At 39.9% G+C, this 21042-nt stretch overlaps 1 protein-coding gene across 3 annotated transcripts in view; it reads left to right on the top strand.

Annotated features, from left to right (window-relative positions):
* Nucleotides 1-21042, top strand: part of BCKDHB (branched chain keto acid dehydrogenase E1 subunit beta) — a 62127-nt gene that overhangs the window by 3526 nt on the left and 37559 nt on the right. For all 3 annotated transcript variants that reach the window (XR_016281785.1, XM_089530858.1, XM_089530859.1), the window contains exons 2-6: nucleotides 5829-5906; nucleotides 8859-8927; nucleotides 10601-10734; nucleotides 14362-14517; nucleotides 16021-16129. Coding sequence is in view for 2 of the 3 variants with exons in the window: in XM_089530858.1 (XP_089386984.1) it covers nucleotides 5829-5906; nucleotides 8859-8927; nucleotides 10601-10734; nucleotides 14362-14517; nucleotides 16021-16129 (546 nt within the window). In the remaining variant the exon portion in view is untranslated. The remainder of the gene's footprint in view (nucleotides 1-5828; nucleotides 5907-8858; nucleotides 8928-10600; nucleotides 10735-14361; nucleotides 14518-16020; nucleotides 16130-21042) is intronic.

Genomic DNA, 21042 nt, shown 5'->3' with positions numbered 1-21042 from the left:
AGGGGCTTTGGGGGGCGGGGGGGGGGGAGTGATGAGCTAAAAAGGTGGGCTAAAAGCACCTCCCCACTTACTTTTTGACAGCCTCTATAGATCCAGGGATGGGGACTCCGCCTCCTTGCCTCCACTGTACTCATAAAGGACCCCACTGATGTCTAATAGCAGCCCTTTAATGCCCGCCAGGGCTTTTGCCCACTCAGCCATAACCCTGAATGGAAGCAAGAGCTGAGCAGGGCTATGGAGACACATGCTCAGAGCTTCCCTGCGCGCAATGGCCTCTGGGAAATGTAGTCCTCCCTTCACAACCATGGACCAAAAACTCCAGTCCTCCTGAGGAGACTCTGGCCCTAGTGAACTCTGCGACCTAAATAATAATAATAATAATAATAATAATAATAATAATAATAATTTATTTATACCCTGGCTCTCCAATGAGATCAAGGCTGCTTACAACAATATTAAAAACACTAAAATAATAACCACAAAGGAGGACAAGGCAATGCAAAATGAATGCACCACATTCCCAAATAAAAGCTCAAAACACTCCTATAAATAAATAAATAAATAAATAAATAATCATGCTTTTTAGTAAAAAAATTAATGAAATAAAATAAAACAAGCAATAATAAAAATTAATAAAATTAAAAAATTAAAAAGCAATAATAAAAATTAATAAAATAAAGTAAGTATTTTATATTTTTAAAAATAATTTAAAACCCCCAAAAATCCAAGGCAGACCTAATGGCCACTGACTCAGCTTTCCTCCTCCTCCTCAAGGCTATGGAATCCTGGGAACTGTAGCTCTGTGGACTATTCAGCCTCCTTTTGTCAAGAGAGCTCTGATGCCACAAGAAACTACAATTCCCAGAATCCCATAGCACTGAGCCATGGATGTTTAAGGGGGGGGTCAAACTATTTCTGCAGCCTTTTGCCACCCCAAAGCCCTTCCTATTTACAAGCAAGGCAAAATCTCTTCCTTCACCAAGCCATTGAAAACCAACCCAAATGGAAGGCTGATTGCTTCTTTCCCATTGGTCAGCTTTGGGAGAAATTTGCATATTACAAGTAAAGGTGTTTAGGGCCTCAAAAACGATCCTGTGATAAAGAATTACGAGAATACTGACGTGGTAGACATTTAAAAGATGAGGCATTTAGACTCCCAGTGAAACATGAACGATTTATGGCCTTTTTTCCCCCTCACTGTAACCTGGAAAGTAATGCCTTTTGCAAGACATCTATACCAAGTGGGCTGGCAATAGCTCTGAGTGGCAGGTCTCCTGAAGACCTGCTCTCTAGGCTATCCCAGGCAGGGAGGTGGGGAGGGTGGCCCACAGCCACGGGGAGGGAGGGGTGGAGATGCCTCCAGGGCCTCGCTGGGGGGGGGAGTCCTGGGGGCAGGGCCAAACCGGGACAGGACCATGTGGCCCCGCCCCAAACTGGGAAAGTCCCGCCCCCAGGCGGGATATGGCAACCAGTGTTGCTAATTTCGCGACTTTCACGTGAAAACGGGGACTTTTCAGAGCTTTTCGTGTGATTTTCGCACCTGGCTCTTTTTCAGTGCCTTTTCAGCGACTTTGGCCCTTTCAGTTCCAGTCTGCTGGAGTGTAACAGTCTTCAGCCAAGAGGGCTGGAGAAAAATCTCTCTCTCTCTCTCTCTCTAATGACTCCCTCTGAGAGCCAGGACAGAGCAAGCCCAACCAACCCCAACTGTTTGGAGGAACAGTTCAGCCAATCAGAGAGAGGACAGTGATTATTGCCCCCCCCCCCTCAGGCATTCTCAGGCTCCAGGGGCAAAGCTAAGTGGCTGCAGTGCTGGAGAGAGGCAGGGAGTGAGCGATCTTGGCTGGCTTCTAAATTGCCTTGGATTTCCAAGTAAGAAATAAGTTTTCAGGTACACAAAGGCAATAGTTGACAATGGTATCATGGCTTGATGTTGTGGACTTCTGTGTGTGCCTTAGAGTGACATTTGAATTTATGAATTCCTGAGCTTGGGCAGAGTGCCCCAAGCCTACCTCTCAGGGTCGTTGTTGTACTGGGAGGACCATTTGGGTTGTGTGATGTGAATGTGATGTCCTTGAGTGTGTGTGTGTGTGTGTGTGTGTTAGTGATTAAATATGCCTCTGAGCATGGGCAGAGCACATGGTAAGTTGGCATCCCTGCCCTGTCTTCCCAGAATTTTGTTTTGCGGCTCTCTTTTCGTTCCCTTTTCCATTGCCATCCATACTGCAGAAATAATCCAGTTTGGCACTGCTTCTAACTGCAAGGCTCCCTGCGATGATGGGATTCTGGGCACAACAAACCACCAATCCCAGAATTTCATGCATGGAGCCCTGGCTGCCAGTAAAAGCAGTGTCTCAACATGTCACAACAAACTACAATTCCCAGGATTCCCTGGTTGAACAAAGGAATTGCCTGCACGCTTCCATATCACAGCCCCAGAGAATGAGTCTACAGGATATCAGTGTTGCCAATTTAAGTCCAGTTCTTCAGCTGCATTTGGATTTAATAATGATAATAATGGTGATGATGACAGAGAGATCTTGTAGCACCTTTGAGTCTCACTGAAAGAAAAGTTGGCAGCATGAGCTTTCCTAGACTTAAGCGTATTTCCTCAGATGCATGGGAACTGTAGTTCATTGCGGCACCAGAGCTCTTTCTCACAAAACTACAATTCCCAGGGTTCCCTAGCACTGAGCCAGGGCAGTTAAAGCGGTCTCAAACTGAATTATTTCTGCAGTATGGATTGGACCTTGAGCATTTTTAATAACGAAGGTCCAAAACACTGCAGAAATAATCCAGTTTGTGACCGCTTTAACTCTCCTGGCTCAGTGCTAGGGAATCCTGGGAATTTTAGTTTGTTGTGGCACCAGAGCTCTTCTTGATAAAGAAGGCTCAATGTCTCACAAAACTACACTTCCCAGGGTTCCCTAGCACTGAGCCAGGGCAGTTAAAGCAGTCTCAAACTGGATTATTTCTGCAGTGTGTCTTGGACCCAACTCAGGCTGCATCTTCACTCCAGACTCCAGAGACAATCCAGTTTCATACCGTTTTTACTGCCATGGCCCAGTGCTATGAAATCCTGGAATTGTAGTTTGTTGTCACACCAGAGTTTGCTGAGAGAGAAGGTTAAATGTCTCCGAAAACTAGAATTCCCAGGATTCCCTAGCACTGAGCCATGGCAATTAAAAGGGTGTCAAACTGGATTTATTTCTGCAGTGCGGTTGCAGCCGAACACATTTCTATTTGGCACAAAGCTTCCTGAACCCCCTTCATGTCAAAATAAATATCTTAAAAGGACTGAAAGATTCTTTGTTTGGTTCAATGGTGATTTTGAGGGTTGAAATAAGTTACAATTATTTTTATTCAATTATGTTTACGTTTATTTGCAAAACATCCGCCATTTTAACATTATGGGAATTTTCCGGGAATTGTGACTGAATATTCCGTGAATATTATCTTTGAGGCTTGTTGGCAACAGTGATGGCAACCCTACCTAGACCAGGATGTACGGCCTAGATCGGCAAAGGACCCTCTACTTCTCTCTCTCTCTCTCTTTCTGTACCCTCTGGAATGCCTGACCACCTCATCTTGCAGCCCTCAAGGACCGAGGCGTTAGGTGCAAATATTGTTCCTTGGCATTTATAATTACAAGGAAGAGGCAAAAGTACTTGCCCCAGATGTGGACTCCAGGACTATATAAGTTTATATTTTGAGCATGGCTATGATCACATGAATCAAGGCAGACAGCCTTGGGGACTTTTATAATGGTTCTTCTGGAGGACATGGCACTTATAATCATAGGATCTTGGAACTGAAAGGGATCATGAGGACCAAATTATTTCAACCCCCTGCCATGCATCAATACCCAAATACAGCACTCTTAAAAGATGCTCATATAACTTCTGCTTAAAGACCTTCAAAGATGGAAAATCCACCATCCTCCGAGTGGTCGATTTCTTTTCCACTGTCAAACAGCTCTACACTTTTAGTTGCTCCTGAGTAGGGGAAGAAGGTTATACTAACGTCCCCAAACCATGTACACAGAAGGACTCGTATAATATATTTTTGTGCAGAAAAATGATTATGCTAATTTATCCATAAATTGTGCTAGCAACTTTTAATCTTGTTGATTTGTCAACCCATTTAGAGTTCCCATTTAATGCACGTCATACTGAGGCTTGAGCCCAGTACTTGTCCCTGTGCAAAGCATCTGTGGAGCACACAAGACCAGATTAATTCTGGTGGGGAAGTAGCCATTCCCTCTTGTGCATAATAAGTTGCATCCACAAAATCCTCCTGTTTAGTGAATGACTGCTTCCACTCATAGGGAGTTTTTAATCTGGTAGTGATGTTCCCACCGAATATAATGCTGAATTTAGCCCAGAATTTAGTAAGTGTACAGAGTAAGTCTACATCCTTTATGTGTCTGAAATGAGATCTTCAGAGTGTTACCATTTCTTTATGGCAGATGGATCATAGCTGGATGGCTGTGTTTGTCTTTAGCTTAATTACAACAGCACAGATATCTTTTTGAGGCCAATATTGAAGTAGTCCCTAGAGGTCATGTTGCTATTTTTTTTTAATTCCTCTACATATACTGGAACTTTGCCTTTGTTTAGGAATGTTGTTGTTGTTGTTGTTGTTGTGTGCCTTCAAGTCATTTCCAGCTTATGGTGAACCTATCGTGAGGTTTTCTTGGCAAGTTTCTTTGGGGGGTGGGGTTGCCATTGTCATCTTTTGAGGCTGAGAGGGTGTGACTTGCCCAAGGTCAGTGGGTTTTTAAGCTTTAGTGGGGACTCGAACCATAATGTCCAGTCATAGTCCAACATTCAAACTGCTACACCATGCTGGCTCTCCATGTTTATGCCAAATTGTGTACTTATGTGTCTGAAAGAGAAAATTTGAACTTCCCAGCAATTATTTTTGTTCACTGTTAAAATTTCAGCATGTTGTTTTTGGATACCTGAAAACAGTAACTTTTAAAGTCTTATCACACAGGACTACTGGAACAGTACAAAAGGGTCCGGGAAGGGAATGGAACGAGTGAGGGATGCATTTTATGGCATACAGGAAGTCCCTGTTCTGTTCCGTTCCCCATCCGTCCCAGAGGAGGAGATTTTTGAGGACTGTTCAGAACAGTTCTCAAAAATCTCCTCCTCTGGGACGGATGGGGAACAGGTGGGGAACAGAACGGGGACTTCTGGTGGCGGTGGTGGCAGCGTTCTGTGTGCTGTAAAATGCATCCCTCACTCGTCTCGTTCCCTTCCTGGCCCCTTTTGTACCGTTCCAGCCAGCTCTGTGCGATAAGACTTTTAAATTGGCATGTAGGTCAGCTTGAAAATACTGATGATGAATGAACACTGGAAATTTCATGTTTAAAAGCCATACTACACTTGGTGTGTTCCTCTCAACACATGAATGGCTCCTTCTGTTAATGGTGAAAATCGAGATCCACTAGTACAATATAGATTCCTATATTGTATCAAAAAGTCCCAAAACCATTTGGAAGAATATGGGAAGTGGCACTTGATGTTGTAGAGGGAAGGGAAAAAAATGGAGAAACTTGTTTTCTTGATTCCCTTCTAATGCCAGGTGGAAGTCTACTGAGTGTAAAATCTAACCCTGCCTTACACCAGCATAGTTTTCAGGTAGCCAGTGAATTTTGCTGTTAACTTATGGACACTTTGTGAAATATGGACAGTGATGGAAAGCTGTGAATAACTGAAGTTACAAGCCCTGCAGATTTTCAAATGGTCCATGCTGGTATTGAAAGTATTTGATACTTCAGTTTCTTAAACAATGTGCTTTATCTATATCTTCTCTTTGTACAGGCCAGACACAGAAGATGAATCTTTTCCAGTCGATAACAAGTGCCTTGGATAATGCCTTATCCAGAGATCCAACTGCAGGTATAATTTTAGCCTCATCTTTTGACTACAGACTCTTAAATATCTACAGAAATTTAATTATTTAATCAGAACTGTCTGATTAAAAATAATATTGTAAGCTGCCCTGAGAGCCATTAGGGCTGAAGGGCGGGATATAAATACCTAAATAAATAAATAATAAATAGGAAGATTGCTGATCTTTTTACCTTTACCACAGATGGGTGCTGCAACATGCAAGGGACTCGGGAGGCAAGTGAAGTAGTTTGCGTATGCATGTCCTTGGGTTGGTCAGAGTGGAGTCTCCTTCTTTAGAAGTCTTTAAACAGAGGCTGGATGGCCATCTGTTGGGGATGCTTTGAATGAGAGTTCCTGCATGGCAGGGAGTTGTACTGGATGGCCCTTGTGGTCTCTTCCAGCCCTATTATTCTATTATTCCATGAATTTTACCATTGAAAACACAGTTTGTACTTGTAGAGGAGAAGCATCTTCCTGCATAATTTCTTGTTGCTCTTCCTGAAAATTACTGTTGTGGTTTTCTTTCTAACAAACACAAAAGGAGTTCTGGTGGATCTAGGGTTGCCATAAGTGAGGATCTCCAAACCTGGACAAATGTAGGACAAATGTAGGGCAACATTTTCAAATGTAGGACACATTTTTATAAAAATGGAGGACGCGCAAAAATTGAGTTTTTTTTAAAAAAATGTTAATATAAATGCATGTTTTTAGGCATGCTCAAAATGGAGGACATTTTGGCATTATTCTTAGACAGATGGCAGAAATGTACTTGCCCTCGGGTTCAACTGTACTTCTCAAAAGTGTGTACTTGGGCAAGGGACTGTGGTTTTTCTTCACTGCGCATGAGTTTGTAAAAATCACAGCAAGTTACATTGGCCATGCCTCAGAGGCTTGTTGATATCAATATCACCACCACCATCATCATCATCATCACCACTATAATTGGCCAAGAAAGGCAGACTTGTTAGCATTCAAAGCACCATAAATACACAAAAAATGCACTTGCATATATTTAATAATAAAAAATAATGAAAAAATAAATAAAAAACAAGGCAGGGGTGTATATATTTGATAATAAAAATTAATGTAATAAAATAAAAAAGCAATAATAAAAATTAATAAAATAAAACAAAAACAAGCAATAATAAATTAATAAAGTAAAACAAAAACAAGCAATAATAAAAATTAATAAAATAAAATAAAAACAAGCAATAATAAAAATTAATGAAATAAAACAAAAACAAGCAATAATAAAAATTAATAAAATAAAATAAAAACAAGCAATAATAAAAATTAATAAAATAAAATAAAAACAAGCAATAATAAAAATTAATAAAATAAAACAAAAACAAGCAATCATAAAAATTAATAAAATAAAACAAAAACAAGCAATAATAAAAATTAATAAAATAAAAAATAAAAAGCAATAATAATTAATAAAATAAAATAAAAACAAGCAATAATAAAATTAATGAAATAAAATAAAAACAAGCAATAATAAAAATTAATAAAATAAAAAATAAAAAGCAATAATAAAAATTAAAAACATTAAATAAAATAAATATTTTATATTTTTAAATATAATTAAAAAACCCCAAAATACCAAGGCAGACCTAATGGCCACTGACTCAGCTTTCCTCCTCCTCCTCCTCCTCCTCTGGCCCGATTCTGCCTTGGCCTTCAGGCACCCTTCCTCCGGCTCCTTCCTCCTCCTCCTCCTCCTCCTCCTCCTCCTTATGATGGCTGGCGCGGGAGGAAGGGAAGCAGGGCAGGTGCGCGCGCGCGCGGAGGAAAGCAGGGCAGGCAGGCGTGCGCGTGCGGGCGGAGGGAACCGGGGCAGGCGTGCGCGGAGGGAATGGGGCAGGCGCGCACGCTGCCACTGGCCCCTGCTGAGGCCTGGGCGGCGCGTGAGCCCTCACAGTGGGGGCGCGGTGGCGGCGGCGCTTCTGCCGCCGAGGAAGAGAAGGAAGGTGGGGCCGGAGGAGGAGGTGGGTTGGCGCCGCAGCAGCCGCATTAGCAGCGGCGGCAATGGCCGGAGCGGGCCCCCAAACCGGGAACAAGGCATGGGTGGGGGCCCGGACCGGGACCGGGAGGGGCCCCCTGAAACCGTGATTGGCACGGGGGCCGCCGGGTTATGGCAACCCTAGGTGGATCAGACCAAGGAAAAAAATGTTAAATTTTAGGGTGGGAACTCCCCACAACATAGCAAACCACGGGCCACATTTTACATACTTCTGTTCAAAAAATGTATTATCTTCTGTCTTAGCCACTTTTTTTTAATGCTGAAAAATACTGAATATTACTGCTTTTCCTCATGGAAATTACTCTGGACACTTTATCATTTTGGTTACACTGTTGTACACATTTTTCTGTTGTATAGCATGCTTTTTGAGGTGCAGTGACCAGAAGTGTATTCCATATTGCATAAGGGCAGTATGATTTGATACGATAGTGGCAGCTTTACTTTTAGGCCATTTCCCAATGATTCACATCATTTATTTCTATAGTGGCATCAAACTTCCCAACATGGAATTGTTTTTCAAAATACTTCACATTTTCATTATCTAGTCATGCTTTCCAATCATAGTGTGTGATTTGTTTTGGCCACATTTACACACTTTACACTTTCTTACATTAAATTTCATTTGCCATTCTGATGCTTATTCTCCCACTTTCAAGAGATTGTTCTGGAGCTAGACTCCTTTTTTTAAAGTGGACTAAATAATTTAATGCCATGTTCCTTTCTTCTAATAACCACTGTAAACTATTGAAAGTGGCTGACATCTGGCGCTAAAAGGGGAGGTCTGTACAACCCCTCAGAAGCATGGAGTCTTGTAACCTGTAAGACTGAATTTGACATTCCTTTTTATTGTTATTTTTTTAATGATTCTAATTCTCACTGGCTAACAACCCATATTTGGGAAAGTATTTATTTCATTCCTTATTGTATACCTACAGTAATATTTGGGGAAGATGTGTCCTTTGGTGGAGTCTTCAGATGCACTGTTGGCTTGAGAGACAAATATGGTGAGTTTTCAGTATGTGATCCATCATCCCTCTGCCCCTCCAAAATGTATGATGAAAGTTTGCTTAAAAGGTTATTCTTTATATTAAACAGAGATAATGTGAAGGCTCTTTTAAAAATGAGCTATTCTGTTTCATTCTTGAAACTATTATTTTATTTATCGTAGATATGTGCTATTGAAGCAGAATAGAGATTTGTTTAGTTTGGCTCAATGACAATAATTCTGGGAATAATCAACATTCCCATATCTGTTAAACTGTAGATATTGACATATTGACTTACCTAAATTTGAGAAAAAGGGTGCACAGGTGTTGTGAGCACATGTGTTTTACACTTCTATTACAACATAAAGGAGAACTTGTATACCTCTTCATTCTTGCAGATTTCTTAGCATAATCTACGTGTTGGGAGACATAATAGGAAATTCTGAAGGTGAATGTGAAAATTTGAAGGCAGGTATTAGCATGCAGTTCAAAGGTTGAAGTAAAACCAGGAGCCCTGGTGGCGCAGTGGTTAAATGCCTGTACTGCAGCCATTCACTCAAAACCACAAGGTTGCGAGTTCAAGACCAGCAAAAGGGCCCAAGCTCGACTCAGGCTTGCATCCTTCCGAGGTCACTAAAATGAGTACCCAGACTGTTGGGGGCAAATTAGCTTACTTGCTAATTAGCTTACTTGCTGTTCACCGCTATGATCTTTGGAATAGCGGTATATAAATAAAACAAATTATTATTATTATTAATTAAACATGTAAATGCTGTGAACAAAAAAAACTTAGTAATTGTATCATTAACAATTATTAGTTTTCATGTTCTTTTTCTAAAATTATGAGTTCTGTATAATTCTACAGAATGCTGCTTATCTCCTCGGATTTTTAAAGCATATTTCTAGCATGGTTGTTGTGTGAGTTCAACCTATAACTTATGGCGGCCCTAAGTTGACCCTATCATGGGGTTTTCTTATCAGGATTTGTTCAGAGGGGGTTTGCATTTGTCTTTCTCTAAGGCTGAGAGAATGTAATTTTAATTTGGCCAAAATGACTCAGTAGATTTTAATTGCTAAGCAGGGATTTGAACCCTGCTATCCAGAGTTGTAGTCCAGTGCTCAAATTATTGCACCACGTTGGCTTTCATTTCTAGCGCTATGTTATAACTGTAATATGAGTAAGTTTGTGATACACATACCTTGACATTTTGTAAATACATTAAACCATAATTTTGTGTGCCATCATGTACATGATTAGCTGGATTAAAACCGACCTTATGATAAATGCATTTAAATCACTTGGATTTTATCTAGTGTTTTTAGTTCCTTTGATTTCACTGTTCTTACTATAAATATGACACGCTTTGGATAAAACACAATAAATTTTGTGTTTTAAGTGAGTAAAGCAAGCTTGAATTTGCTAAGATATTTGCTATCGTATATATCTTGTTTTTTCCAGACTTTAATTCTTTTATTTCTTTTAAACTTTAATGCTTAATTTCCAAAGATTTTTTTCTTTCCCTCACTATTTATAACTTAGAAGTAATTTATATAACACTTAACCACCTTGTGAGCCATGTGTTTCATCAGATACCATGTATTCAAAGTTATATTTTATGTTGTAGAGCATTTGCAAAGTCACCATACAATTTTTTTTTTAAAAAGTTTATTAAAAATACATAATTTTTTAGGCAAAGACAGAGTCTTCAATACTCCTTTATGTGAACAAGGAATTGTAGGATTTGGCATTGGAGTTGCTGTCGCTGGTGCCACTGCTATTGCAGAAATTCAGTTTGCTGACTACATTTTCCCTGCCTTTGATCAGGTGAGTGCATATTTTAGGATGCTGAAGATAAGAAAACTTGATCAGGCTATTTTTCTGTAATGTAATGAAAATGCACATAGATGAGATTGAGCATAGAAAGAAGAAAAACAGACTTAAATGTGTAACTGTGCTGGGTTGAATTGTCAAAACTATGGGGAATTTTACTGGGAGAAGCAGAACTGTGTTTGTGTGAATGCACCAATGGTTGTGGTTGCTGCTGCTGCTTCTAACATGGCAAAAAGAATTTACACTTCGATGACAAAATGGTACAACCTCAACAATATACGAGTTCACATTTAAATATTATTAAAAGTATGGTAAAATAGAGATATGGTTGCATTTGCTTCACTTGTTACCTCTAGAAATCTGTTTCCTTTGTGAAAAAATGATGAAATTAGGCTAATACTGAATTAGGCTAATACAGTGTTCGTTCTATCTTTCTCTCATATTCAGTGTAGTACTTGAATTCAATTGTTGCATGCTTTAAAAGAAGTTAGAGAAATAATAAACAATAGCATTTCAGGATTCAAGGTGATGTACAGTTTTTATGCATAGTAGACTGGTTCTATAGTCTTGAAACAGAAGTGGCTTCTTCACCCCAATCTCTTTATTTGAGGGACTTGCCAGTTCGTTGGTATTTGTCAGTTAGGCCCTGTCCAGACCAGCCTGAGAGGCCAGCCTAGGGACAGAGTCAGGGGCGTAGCGTCCTGATGACACCACTGAATCCACCCCCCAGGGTGCCCTGATGCCGTGCACTACTCCAGATGGCACACAGCATCATGGTGCGTCTTTGGCACTGCGTCTAGATGACTCAGCCCCAAAGGGGCGCCATATAGCCGCGCCGCCATGGCTATGGCACCCTTTCGAGGTTGCAAAAAGGAGCCTCTTTTTGTGGCTCCTTTTTACGCCCTCGAAAGGCCTGATGAGGTTGCCACAGCCCCGATCTTGATAGGAAAGGGCTGGCCTGTCGAGCCTCTTAGTTTGTATCTGTTAGAAAGTCCCCAAGCTTGGTCATGTTTGTTTCCAAATTTTGGGCATTGGTAAAGTCCTGGCAGGGAGGCATAATACCAATATTCCCATTGAACAAACTTAAGTGTTGGAATTTCAAAATTTCAGTCATGGAGTTGTAATAATTTTGGGTATTTATTTATATTAGCAAAACAGTAACATGCATTTCTACACTCCTTGAGGAAAATTATAGATATCTCAGTTTAGGTGCATTCTAATTTTAAATTTACATTGCATGTAGGGAATCAACTATCTTACACCACATTGGAACACCATGTTCACCTTAGGAAACATTACTAAGAGGAGCCATATAAACTTAGTCCAGTTTGGCACCTCTTTTAACTGCCTTGGCTCAGTACTAGGGAATTCTGGAAACTATAGTTTATTGTGGCACCAGAGCTCTCTGACAAAGAAGGTTAAATAGCTCACAAAACTACAGTTCCCAAAATTCCCTACCATTGAGACAGGGCAGTTAAAACAGTCTGAAACTGGATTATTTTAGTAGTGTGTTTTGTACCTTAGATTTAGTAAGGAATTAAACATCTCACACAGCCCTTTAGCATAAGTATCTGTTGAACAATTATACAGAAGTTTCATAAAGGTTTTACATATAAGGAATTATATTTCATATTGATGTATCCTAACTCATATTTCATATACGGAGGAGGCCCACTGTGGGGTTCTTCCCTCTGTAGAGCTCACACCCAGGTTGTTTACACTTTTTGTTCAGTGGCAGAACTGCTAGAGTGTCTTAACAACTGATGCAAAGGGAGAGGTAGTCAACAGGAATAACAGAAAAGAACTTGGATGGCTCCTGCTTCTTCTGCTTGGCATGTGGGAACAACCCAGCAGTTTGTGGATTACTCCTATGTGCCATCCAGAGAATAACAGTGACAAGTTAGAGATACGTGTCTGATTGGTGGCCTGTCAAAGATCAGTTAAGCCTTATATGATTGGATGAATAAAAGTCTTGTATAAAAGACCAGTAAAATCTCATCCCCAACTGAATGATGGGTGACCTTAAACAGACAATTATAAGTGTTGTTTAACTGGCCGATATTTCAGTTTTTCTGCCTAGCCATCACGGATGTTCTCCCTTCATTCAAAGCACCTTACATTTAATCAGAGAAGAATTAAAAATGGAAGATAGTCACAAAAAAGGAAAACATCTGATGAGGATTCAGATACTTCTCACGTGTCTTTCCTATCTGGAAAGAAAAGAAAAAGCAAAGCATGGAAAATGAAGAAATAGAATCCGATCAACTCACTGCTGCCTAGCAGATTTTGGTCTAGGAATGCAAACCTATAAATACTACTCAGATGACCACAAAACAGAGAATCTGAGGGTCCTAATGAGTAAATGTTTAAAAGATTTTTTATTTTTACCAAAGTGAGTGAATTTGAACAGCTGTTTTAGTGCCTATGAAAAAAAAAGATGCTGAAGAAAACAAATACAGGCTAATCAGACTGAAGCTTCCTTAAGGAAGGTAAAGAAAAATAAAGGAAAACAAACACAAAAAATCTGCTTTACTTGTTTGGCTGGGGCAAGGAACTACAGATTTAATGGTGGAGAGAATGCCAATAACTTCATTACGCTGCCATCTTGGGAATTGAAGTTGTAAAGCAGGGGATGGGGCTGAGTTATGCAGCATAATTAAGCTTTGACTCAGGCATGAGAGTTGATAGACAGCACCAATGTAAACAATGGCCCGGTACAGATGGCCCACAAAGCGCCATGTTGGCGCCAAAATTAGGGTTGCAGAGCGTCTGGCAACCGCACGTTCTGCAACCCTAATACGTATGGACGGTGCCATCCTTACGTGGCGCTGTCCATACATGACATGCTTACGTCATGAACATGTCACAGCACGCCAATGGTGCACTGATGACGTTCTCCCTATGTGCCGAAAAGAACCCGCTTGCTTTGGTTGCTGCGGGCTCCCTCCGGAGGGAGAATGAGGAAAAAAACACACCAATGAGAAAAAACAATGCCAGAAGGAAGCAACAAGATGCCAGAGCGGCATAAAGACACAACCTTCCACAATTTATTTTCTGAGGATTCATCCGCAGTAGATCAATCCTTACAGGTCCAGCCACACTCATCTAATAGAATAGAGAAAATGATAGCAACTTCCCAGGTATGCAACATAATGGATTATTCCCTCCCCTTCAAAGTAATCTGTATGTCCTAAAACCCTTTCTAGAGGATTGAGGGGATCTACTCAACATTGTAGGTTGGCTCTTATTGTCCTGCAGTATGTGTGTGTGCGTGCATGCGTACACCAGAATTATAAATCACATGGGAATGGTGCAAGATTCTGCTATCCAGTCTCACACAATTCCTTCTTCCCACTGTATAGTTTAAAAATATAATGCTTTGCAGTTCACTTGACCCTCTGAGGAATGGGAAAGATCCATTATGCCAGCTGCCTTTATTATCACATAATGTTGGACATTACCCTTGTATCATAGAACATAAATTATCTTAAAAGCGTAATATACAGGAATAAGTATATAAAATCTAACATATATTTTATGTTTTGGATTGTTTTTTCAGATTGTAAGTCTCTGTGTGTATTCATACACACACATATTTAACTATGAATACATTTTTTCCAGATTGTTAATGAGGCAGCAAAGTATCGTTACCGTTCTGGAGATCTCTTTAATTGTGGAAGTCTGACAATAAGAGCCCCGTGGGGTTGTGTAGGCCATGGTGCTTTATATCATTCCCAGAGCCCAGAAGCCTTTTTTGCTCACTGTCCAGGACTAAAGGTACCTTAAGGATTTTATCGTCATGTTGTGTGCCTTTACTATTTTTGTAACTATCTTTTCATAAGAGAGAAGGGGAGATAAGTCTCCAAGTGAAAGACAACCTACAGAGCACTTGAAGACTGGTGTCCTCTTTTTTCTTGCAGATTTTGTTGTGTGCTCTTCAGTATTTGTTTCCTTGCTATTTTTTTCATAAACCTCATTAATTTAAGAGATTTTTGCATGTGCATTGATCTTGTAATGTACTTGTGATTTTATACCTCAGGGGTTTTGTCTCATAAATGACGCATGAAACACATGAGAGCAAGTAATTTTGAAGACTTCACCTCAAAATTTAAGAATTGGAATCAGGCTTTTATTTTCCTTGGTGCATAAAAAGGTGCTCCTTTGTACATGCATAAGGAATAGTTGTAGCCCAGTTTGAAAGAACAGAGGAATGAGCAACATTTATTTATTTATTAATAGATTGCCTTTCAGTAGCATTCTTCTTGAATGTATCTTTTCAAGGAGAGGATCGTATCTTTGATTAATTCCTTTGCAAACCTTTTTGCATACATATACACTCCTCAGTGTAACACAGTTATCTGAGAACTTCTTACTTAACTAGTTGGTTACCAGAGAATGATCCCTGTAATACTCTAAAGATCAAGGAGTCAGGTGTACATGATACTGTAATACACATGTATCAAATAATAATATGTATCAAAAACTAATTTACCATTATCTAAAAAAATTATGATAATAAAACATGGTGTTCCAAAAATAAACCAGGGACATAAATCAATTTTCAGTTAATGTCCGTTAATGCAAACTTTCAGGTAATGTCTTCCAGTAGTGGGGCAAGCAGTACAGAGTATATGAGTACATCTTAGGTGCAGAATACTGCTTTGAGCATTAAACTCAAAAACTATCCTAAAATAATGGGTTTAAACAGTTCAAGTTACATATTAGTATTATGATGTTTTAGTGCTGGTGATTTTGAGGAGCTGTTTCTGTGTTAACCAAGCCATGGTTTTGTCAGCAAAACTTTCTGCCACACTAATACTCTCAGCTACTGAAGCAAGCCATTTTTCAGTTGAAAAGCTACTCTGACCCATTAATTGCTAGAGAAAAGTGTGGAGATTCACAGTTGCTTGTGTGCTTAAGAAATGCAGTACTCTGTGGTGTTCCTGATTTATCAAAGAATCATCCCCTTGCATTTTGTAGTAGTTGTGTGCACTCTAAGGGAAAAAAAACTTTTTGGCTGCACTACAGTCAAGGAGTATGCCTTCCCCATATATTCACAGTGTTTCCACTTTCACGGGGTCTTTCACCCCAACCCCTGCAAATGTGAAGAGCAGACTGTAATTCTAGTGTAGAGTTGCGGGCTATGTTACATGCTTTTGATCTAATTTTGACACTTCAAAAATGGTGGTTCTTAATGTTTAATACAGAAGTATAAGACGTTTGCAGATATGGTAGCTGCTTCATACATTTTTGCTTTGTATATTCATTTTTTCTCATCAGGTTGTGGTTCCAAGAGGTCCTATCGAAGCCAAAGGCCTTTTGCTATCATGCATAAATGATAAAAACCCATGCATATTCTTTGAACCAAAGATACTATATAGAGCAGCAGGTAAATCTGTTCTCACACAATGTAGAAATGTTCAATATTTCCATATAAAGAAGTATATTCTAATTTTGCAAACATTACTTTTGCCTTTATTTTTTTTTAAAATAGTTTTTATAACATTTGCTTTGATATTTAGAATTTTGTAATTTACCAGGTAATTCTATGTTTAGTTGGAATTAAGTCGATTGGGTTCTCCTGATAGTCAGATTAGGTTGTGCTAATGCTCTTTTTGAAGCTTTGTAGTTTGTTAGACTGGAGGTTGCCTGACAGTCTGGATGCTAGTCTTCTTAATTGTTGTATGCCTTCAAGTCATTTACGACCTATCACAAGGTTTTCTTGGCAAGATTTGTTTAGAGAAGATTTGTCTTTGCCTCCCTCTGAGGCTGAGAGAGTGTGACTTGCCCAGAATCACCCAGTGGGTTACATTGGCTCAGTGTGGATTCAGATCCTGGTCTCCAGAGTTTACTACACTACATTGGCTTTCAGTCCTCCTAATTACTGAAGTGTGAAATAGGAATATTTGTGGTTTATTTGGAAAATTGTAATAGTTGCCAAACAGAGTTTAATGAGAGATAATACTCGCCATAGGGGTGAAAGAGATTTATGCTTCTAGTAAATGCAATTTTGAAATAGTTAAAGATTTCCCATGCATTGGATCAAACAATGATCAGAATGGCGACTGCAATCAAGAAATAAGAAAAAACTAAAAATGGGAAAGGCAGGCATGAAAGAACGACTCAAGGACAGTTAACTACAACAACAACAGTTGTCTTGCAGTGTCAACAGCACATAGTGGCAATGCAAATAAAAAACCCAGTCATCTTGACATTATCATGGTTTAAGTAGCTATCTGTTCTTATGCCTTGTGACCTTTTCAGATTCATTTAATTCTTCCATATATGACATGAGTGGTGTAGAAATAAATGACTTACCTCATTATTATAGAAGATTTTCACATCAGCTCACAAGTGCTGGTAAAATGTTGCTGGATTGTTGAGGAAGCGCGTGTGTGTGAAAGCCTGGCATGCTTCCTCAACATCAGGGAATTGTCGGCTCCTTTCTAATGTCAGTGACAGGGAATTTCCTCTGAACACAAAGTTTCCTGACACTGACACCAGAGAAGAGCCGACAATTCTCTGATGTTGAGGAAGCACGCCAGGCTTTCACACATGCATGCTTCCTCTACGATCCAGCAATGTTTTATCAGCGCTTCTGAGTTGGTGTAAAAATCTTCATAGTGACATAGCAGGTAAGATGGAAAAGGTAGTTGTTTTTAACCAGTGTTCAGATGTACAGAAGTTTTTCTACTGCAATGGTAAATGAAATTCTTGTTCTGAAAAATGCATGAATGTTTGTGAATATTTGTAGAATCAGAGTTGTCTAGACCACTGTGGGAAACCCAAAGCTATAGCCTTCCAAATAGATGGCTATATAGTATCTGAAGGATCCACTATGAGAACCCACTACTCCTCTGAGTAGTTGGTTCTATTAACTAGCTGGCATTATTATTCACCTTGTATCTATACTCCTGTAACATTTTTTTTTTAAAAAAGTCTGAGTTGTGTCACTGAATTGGAGTGTGAAGGAGCACCTGATCTTAACCCAGCCTCCCAGCATCCATGAACTAACAGTATGCTGGTACTGGGTTGTGATGTGGAAACTCTGGTTCATGTCCTTCTGTTCACATGAAATTAACTGGGTTGCCTTTGTGAATTCACAATTTCACACTCATCATTTTCATTTATTGTTTCCATATGTAATTTTACTCCCTCTAGCAATCCTCAAAACACCACATTACAATACAGTGAAATTGTCTGAAAACAACAGTCACCGTTTCCTGGTGTACTTGTGAAGTTGCAGGGGGGAGCCATAAGAGAACTGAAGTATTTTGCCCATTTGAAAATAAGCATTTGACTATATATTACTTCCTCAAAACCTCATATTTTGCAGAAGCTTCAAAATTATAGCTGCATAGCTGGAACACTGTGTATTAGCATCACTGGCATAATTTCCTTAAACGGATAAGCAGATGGCAAAATCAGAAATTCTGTTACCATCTTGCAGGCTCTTACTGTATGCAATGATTATCATACTCAAAGGATTAGCATGGGCAACCACCCTTGGTTGAGGAGATGCATACAAGGCCTGGGAGGGCTGCATCTCCCTCTTCGTTCCTCATCACTGCACAGACCTCAAACAGGCTGTTACATCTGTTTAATGTCATACTTTCAGAAATGTTCCATAGCAACATTTTACCACTTTAAGAATTTGGTGAGGTAGGTTGAGAAGTAATTAGTTCACCACTGCAGTGAGTGATAAAAGGGACGTGGTGACTCAGCAGTTAAGATGGCAACTCTGATGATAGCAAGGTTGCCAGCTTGGCAGTTCGAGACCAATGGCTGCATGATGGAGTGAGCTCCCATCACTAGTCCTAGCTTCTGCCAACCTAGCAGTTCGAAAGCATGTAAAAGTGCAAGTAGATAAATAGATACTACTTCAGTGGAAAAGTAACAGCGTTGGACACATGTTCACGGAGCCGCCTTTGACAATGTTGGCTCCTTTGACTTAGTAACGGAGATGAGTGTTGCTTCCTACAGTTGGACACAGCTAGACAAACTTGTCAAAGGGGGAAATTTTACCTTTTTGCAGTGATAAAACTGGAAAAAAAGATAATGTATGAATAAGCTATGATGTACTCAGGTGCTGTTCTGTTTTGTGTGGCTCTTCATTGCATTGATTTAAGCTGATGGGTCAAACTGGAGTGAGTGAAATTGGAATTTTTAAGACCTAGGAAAATAGGTTTTGTTTAGCAAGGTTTTCAAAGCTTGGTCAGTAGTAAGAAATATTGAATGGAGAAAAATAATTCAACAAAAATATAAATGTTGGAGAGTCGTTTGGCACTGTGGGAGATGGCAGCATAACTGTGGTGTGGTACAGAAGGCGCTAATGCACCGTGCTAGCGCCGTACTAGGGTTAAGGGACTGTGGAGTAACTGCATGGTCCCTAACCCTAGTACACTGTAACAATGGCTGTGCCCTGTATACACAGGCGCCGCCATTGTCATGTAAGCGCCATGCCATGTCCGCACATTGCTGCATGGCGCTTAGTAACCAGTGTGTCAGTAGTGTACTTGTTACGCTGCTCCTGTGGCTTTAAAAGAACCCGCTGTTTGCGGATTCTTTTTCCTCCGCAGGGAAGCCATGCGGTTTGGCAGCTGCGGCTTCCCTGCAGAGGAAAAAACATTGCCGCCAGCCTGGACAACATGGAAGGTATGTACAGGGCCTGTATTTCTCTGCTCTCTTCCCTACTTAATCATATAACTTTAAAAGAGATAAACCAAAATAGCTGCAAGCGAATTAGCTGATAAGCAAAGTCAGATGCCAAGAAATAAGAAACCAACAACAAGACTGACAAGAGGAGCAGAATACAGAGGATGAAAATGAAGAGAAACAAAAGGTAATGCAGGATAGATCAGAGGACTACTGTATAAATGTGAAGATCAAGAGAAGAAGACCAGTGACTAAATATCTGTATTTTTAACTTTCTTGAGGAAGACAAGGAAAATAATATATTAGAAATATTTGTGGCCTGAGGTAAAGAAATCCAACCCAGCATTGGGGCTGTGGCAATCACACACCAGGGCTCCGATCCGGTGTTTTTCCGAGCCAAAAAGAAGTGGCAGCGCAGTGTGTCTAAATGCTGTGCTGAAGAAATGTTGTGATGCTGCCTGCCCTCTAGTCGGACGGGCAGCGTGTATACTGCTTTGGGGTGTGTGACATGCAGTCGGGGTATGCAGCGTGCAGTTGCCACACCCCCATTCCACCCTGACACTGGCTCTTTTGGCTGGCATGTACATCCCCTAGGAAGAAAAGTAAGAATTTGGTTTGCAAAGGGGAAAAGATTGATTTACTAGGACCTGGGTGTTCAATCTGTGAGAAAGAAAGTGGAATAGAGAGCCCTCAGAGTGCACTGAGAGAGGCAGAGAGCACTGTATACAAATGGCAGTCTCCTTTTAAGATTGCATTACAGAATAAAGATAGTGTCCTAGTTACAATTAATTTCTTCTGCTTACAATTTGGGGAGGGGAGAGGGGATGAAGGATACCGTATATACTCGACTGTAAGTCATCATCATGTATAAGTCTAGGGCAGGTTTTGGGGCCAAAATTACACACACAAGCTAATTTTACCTATTTTAATTTGTTCACTTGTTAGTTCACTTGTTAAATTGTTTAATGTGTTTTAGTCTGCTCAAATTGCCATTACTATTAACATTGCTAGGATGGAAAGATATAGTTCTGTTAGTCTGTAGAATCAGCACGTATAGAGATCTTGTAGCACCTTTGAGACTAACTCAAGAAATAAGTTGGCAGCATGAGCTTTTGTAGACTTAGAAGTAGACTTTAGTCTACGAAAGCTCATGCTGCCAACTTCTTTCTATAAGATTTCTCAATATATTACTATAAGATTTCTCCACATATTACTTGGATTGATTTTAATTGTATTTTCCCCTCAAAACCTAAACAATATAATATATAAATATAACAAATGAATATATTCAGAATTGCTCTTTTCTAGTCATGTGGCCTTTAGTGTGTAGAGTGGCATAAGGTTTGATTCTGTCCTGATTCTGGTACATGAGATCAGTTCAAGCAGAGGTTCAGACTGGGATGCAGTCAGTTTGGCGCTGACACCCAGCCTTCACTTATGTTTCCATCGGGGGGGTGGGGGTGGGCAGTGGAAGTTCTCCTGTTTATGAGATTATTTTCAGGTGGCTGGTAATAAATTGCAGTTTTATGAGTACATCTGATTTATCTCCCTCATCAGATTTTTACATTTTAATTGGTCCTGCATGTGATTTTAAAAAGAAGATTCGTATTTAAAATCATATGCATGACCAATTAAAATGTAAAAATG

This window comes from Sceloporus occidentalis, unplaced genomic scaffold (genome assembly GCF_023333645.1).
Source record: "Sceloporus occidentalis isolate IW3139 unplaced genomic scaffold, rSceOcc1.0.p SCAF_6, whole genome shotgun sequence".
NCBI lineage: Eukaryota > Metazoa > Chordata > Lepidosauria > Squamata > Phrynosomatidae > Sceloporus > Sceloporus occidentalis.
The sequence above is the reverse complement of the archived record's forward strand: the minus strand, read 5'-3'. Positions and strand labels throughout refer to the sequence as shown.